We start from the raw sequence: 5,000 nt of genomic DNA, 5'->3' as shown, positions 1-5,000 counted from the left end.
ACGCGACACCTCCACTCTCCGACCTCCATAAACATCTCCACCACCGGTAGAGAGGCTTACGGGGCCCAGCGGTCCATCATCAACAGCGGCTCATACCCCAGCCCCTACTCGGCCTATGTGAGCTCTGGCCTGGGCATGGGCAGTGGCTGGCCGGCCTCCCCGTTTGACGGCTCTGCGGTGATCCACAGTCTTCAGGCCGGGGCAGGGAGGCATCACGGTTTCGGTAAGAACCGGACGCCGGAGATTATAGAGACTAGGGCTGTAGGCCTATGTCTGGCAGCATACTGGAGCTGTGTGTGTGTGTGTGTGTGTGTGTGTAAGAGAGAGAGATGTCATTGTACAGGTGTGCAATTGCGAGTGCGTTGTGTGTGTGTGGTGTGAGCATGAGACGCTTTCATTTGGAGATGGCACCAGCAGGTTCGCGCGCAATGCGCGCATTACCCGAGTCATGATTAATGAACAGGGGCAGCAGAGAGAGAGAGAGAGAGAGAGAGAGAGAGAGAGAGAGAGAGAGAGAGAGAGAGAGAGAGAGAGAGAGAGAGAGAGAGAGAAGTCTTGCCCTCTCTTAGCTTATCTGTTCCTTCTCTCCAACTGGTCTGAGTCCAGACCGCGATTTGACATGTCACGCGCCAGACGACGACACCAAAACAAGCGAATGCTAAGGCTATACAATAAAATAATGAAATTAAACGAATAATAGCCAACCTTATAATTCCCATAGGCTAGCCTACGTGGAGAAGTTGACAATAGGCTATATAATTATTCCTAATAACGCGAATAGATTAAGAATGAATAGGCTAGATTTTGCACGGCACGGACACGACTCCCCTGGACTATCACCACTCTCTTTCTTTCCACTTAACCAGACTTCAAACTGATAGTATGAAAACGGCAGAATTAAGTTGCTTAATGTTTTCAACATCCCACTAAAGTATAGCTAAATTTTAAATGCGTTTTTAACAGCATGGAGATTGGTCAGCCCTTGACAGTAGCCTATAGGGCTAGGGCCTATTTATTCCAAAACATGTTCACGTCATCGATCACATTGTTCAGGATTTAAAAATATATATTTAAAACAAATAAATGTTACTAGATATATATGTGAAGTACAACGTTATAGCCTATCAGTAGGTTTATGTTGAAATAGCTACGTCTCCATGCCATGAAGACTAAGATAAAAAAAAAAAAAACCTTTAATTCCTTCGGTATCGCGGCTCCATTATCTAAGGCTATAGATTTTTCCATCATAATAAATGTATTTTTTGTTGATTGAAAGGTAGCCTAACAGATTTCGTCAATGGTCAAAACTATGTTGTGAATCAATGAATTCCGATTGTTCAAATGATTGACTAAATAGAATATGCTAAATAAACCTTATAGCCTATACAAAACGCTAACGATTTTTTTTTTTAAAGATAGAGCCTAAAATGTTATATCTATTTCTGCTATTAATGCTATTTAATATCGGGGCTATTAAATTATGTTCTTTGTTCTGGGCATGGAGCTTGGCCTGGGAATAATTTCGAGTTTGTTTTGTAGAAAAGAAAAAAAAAACAAGATTACTAAAATAAAGCATCAATATCAAGTCTCAGTTTTTATTTGATTAATTTTGGAGAAATGGTTTGTGGTGAAATGGTTTATCTGGACGTGTGCAGTGCATGTGCCTGAGTGAGCTTCGGATCCATGGTGTTTGATTCTGTCTATTTTATTATCAATAGAAACAATTTTGTGAAACAAGCAGGGCAATAATCAAACACCCAGTCAGCTAACTGAGATAATTGGCTATCTGCATAAGTTAGACGTTTATCTAGGCCTATTTCCACGTCGTCTGTGGCTCTACTTAACTATTTTGATTTTTTTTCTTTTGTTGTCCTGTGTCAGCCTACTGGTAAATAATTTGGAAGATAAGTTATTATTATTATTATTATTATTATTATTATTATTATTTTTATTATTATTATTATTATTATATTATTATTATTATTACCGAAAGGTAGGCCTATCCAGATGACCTAAGCAGACATAAGCAGACATATTTGAGAATATAGCCTACTTTTTATTTTTGACAACAAATTATCTACATTGACACTAAACTACATGACAATAGGTCTAAACTAAAGTAGACAATAGGTCTGAATAAACTACTGCTTGAGGTGTTGGAGCAGGATTGTCAATCATTTCATTAATGACTGCAGATAAGATCAGATGAGTGGAAAGAGTCAACAGAGAGGGGTGGAGAGAGCAGAGCTACTAACCACAGAGAGGCTGGAGGATGGCGAAGTATACTCTGTGTGTGTGTGTGTGTGTGTGTGTGTGTGTGTGTGTGTGTGTGTGTGTGTGTGTGTGTGTGTGTGTGTGTGTGTGTGTGTGTGTGTGTGTGTGTGTGTGATGATGATGATTATTGGCGGTTCAGCTGGAGTGGACTTTGCTTATGGCTCATTAGTGAGAGAGAGAGAGAGAGAGAGAGAGAGAGAGAGAGAGAGAGAGAGAGAGAGAGAGAGAGAGAGAGAGAGACTGTGTGAGAGAAATTGATTTGACCCTTTCATGAACTGCCATGTTACAGTAACCCTGCTGAATACAATACAATACATTATTAGTTATTATTAGTATTATTATTAGTATTATTATTTTATTACTATCTATTTATTTATTTATTTTATTATCATTATTATTGTTATATACAATTATAAGGGGATTTATACTATGAAATTAATTCACAGGATGACACACTCTGCTTTTTACAGTTTTTCTTGATCGCTATGACGCAGCTATCACTCCAAATGAGTTTAACCAGAGACACTAATAGTCCAACAGAAACATTGTGTGCAAAAGGCTGTAACAGTGCCATAAGATTTGTGTAACACATGCAACAAAAGCCAGCTCTTGTCTTCCATCAACACCCATTATAGCAGTCTACCAGTCAGTTATTACACAATGGCAGAAAAAATGCAAAATGTGGCTTTTTTCCTTTCATTTTTTGACACAGTTTACCATTGCTTGACACTGTTGTCAATTACATACCTTTCATGCCAGTGCCATTTTTAGTGGAGGGCATCAACTTATACAATGTTGGTCGCTCACACACCAGTTTGATATTTGGAGGGTTTTCATGCAATATACAGTAGGTCTGTTGAGCTTGCAGAATTGAATTGAGTGTCAGAATGCTTTGATGGTATTTTTGTTGATTGCTGTCTTGGCTACAGAAAAATACAAATATATAATTTATTACATGTTAAGTATAAAAAGAAGGAAATTAAATACAGTAAAATGATACAAAATCTTGAGTGAAATAAGAGCTCAACCCCATACTAGGAGAATAAACAGCAAATGCATGTGTCAAGCTGGGAATAGATGTTTCTGTTTGGTTATAAAAAAAATGGAATTTGTACTATTTTAATTAAACCTGTGTTAGCTGTTTCTAAAAAACTGTGTTAAATGGAAAATCTGTAAATGCAACAAGAATGTGTCAATGCATATGCACAATGTGGATTTTGCTGTGCTCAAGTAGCGGTTAGAATCAGGATCATTTCTATTTAAAAAAAAAGGTTAAAGCGATCAAGAAAAGCTACAATAGTTGTGCAATCTCAAAGTTCTCTCTCTCTCTCTCTCTCTCTCTCTCTCTCTCTCTCTCTCTCTCTCTCTCCGTGCGTGCATGCGTGCGTGCGTGCGTGCGTGCTTGCGCGTGCGCGCGCGTGCGTGTGTGCGTGCATGTGTGTGTGTGTGTGTGTTGTAATAGTGTTTTTGTAGATCGTGGATGGTAGGTTTTGTGGACTTGTGTAAAAATGCTCTCACGAAGATACGCTTGTGATATTATAAAGAGATGTCTGTAGTTAAACTGAAGATGCATTGTGGTGAAGGTCAGGACAGGACGGGAGGAGGAGAGAGAACTGAGAGGGTTTGGATATGAACCAGGTCAGTCAATCATAACAAAAACTATATTGTCCCATGTGGATAGACATGACAGGGCAGATTAGATATTGCAGTGACATGCAGGTACAACAACAAACCAAGATCCTAACCTATCCTAGATTCATAAACGAAAGCCCTATAACCCATTTTAATCTATCCTTGGTAAATGCATAACATACAAATATCCTAACCCATGCATTATAAGTGAATATCCTAACCCATGCATTATAAGTGAATATCCTAACCCATCTTAACATATCCTAAATACATAACAAATGAATATCGGACTCTAACTCATCTTAATCGAATGAATCAAATAAACTCATTAGTGCAGTACTGTAGTGGATATTCATCTAAACTCATATTGACACAATTTGTGTGTGTGACTAAAGTATGCTGTGTGTGTGTGTGTGTGTGTGTGTGTGTGTGTGTGTGTGTGTGTGTGTGTGTGTGTGTGTGTGTGTGTGTGTGTGTGTGTGTGTGTGTGTGTGTGTGTGTGTGTGTGTGTGTGTGTGTGTGTGCGCGTGTGCACACCATGTTTGTGTGATTGTGTGTGTGTGTGCACGCGTGTTCGTGTGTGTGTGTGTGTGTGTGTGTGTGTCTGTGTGTGTGTGTGTGTGTGTGTGTGTGTGTGTGTGTGTGTCTGTGTGTCTGTGTGTCTGTGCGTGTAGTTGGAATGTGTTAGCTGGATGCCTTGACCTTCAACTCTCTCTCACAAGTAGAAAACACAAGTGGCCTGTCTCACATGGCGCACCTGTGCACTTCGGGCACTGTGTTTCAGTGTCTAGGGCACTCACAGTGAACATTTCGGTAAATTCAGTGCACTGAACGTGCCTGGATGCTGCCCTAACAACGGTAAAAAAAAAAACGATGGATACTGCATGCACTAAATGGCAGCCCTGTTGTTAATGTAACAGAGGAAATGTGGCATTCGGTTCAGTAGAAGTTTGATCAACAGTCTTAGTAATGTCGATGAGCCACCAACCTCTTCATGTTAACTCAAGCACTGCATATGAGAGATAGTTGCCATTTGTGGTGAAGGTTAATGTAGCTATAAGCATGAGATGCTGTGCAATGTAAACAGTAGCTAA

The 5,000-nt window shown here is 39.7% G+C and overlaps 1 protein-coding gene across 1 annotated transcript in view; it reads left to right on the top strand.

Moving 5' to 3' along the window:
• gata4 (GATA binding protein 4) overlaps positions 1–5,000 on the top strand; it is a 12,990-nt gene that overhangs the window by 587 nt on the left and 7,403 nt on the right. Inside the window, exon 1 of the mRNA XM_063222325.1 lies at positions 1–223. This exon is cut by the window's left edge and continues 587 nt beyond it. Coding sequence (XP_063078395.1) covers positions 1–223 — 223 coding nt within the window. The remainder of the gene's footprint in view (positions 224–5,000) is intronic.

This window comes from Engraulis encrasicolus, chromosome 18, assembly GCF_034702125.1.
Source record: "Engraulis encrasicolus isolate BLACKSEA-1 chromosome 18, IST_EnEncr_1.0, whole genome shotgun sequence".
Taxonomy (NCBI): Eukaryota; Metazoa; Chordata; class Actinopteri; order Clupeiformes; family Engraulidae; genus Engraulis; species Engraulis encrasicolus.
The sequence above is the reverse complement of the archived record's forward strand: the minus strand, read 5'-3'. Positions and strand labels throughout refer to the sequence as shown.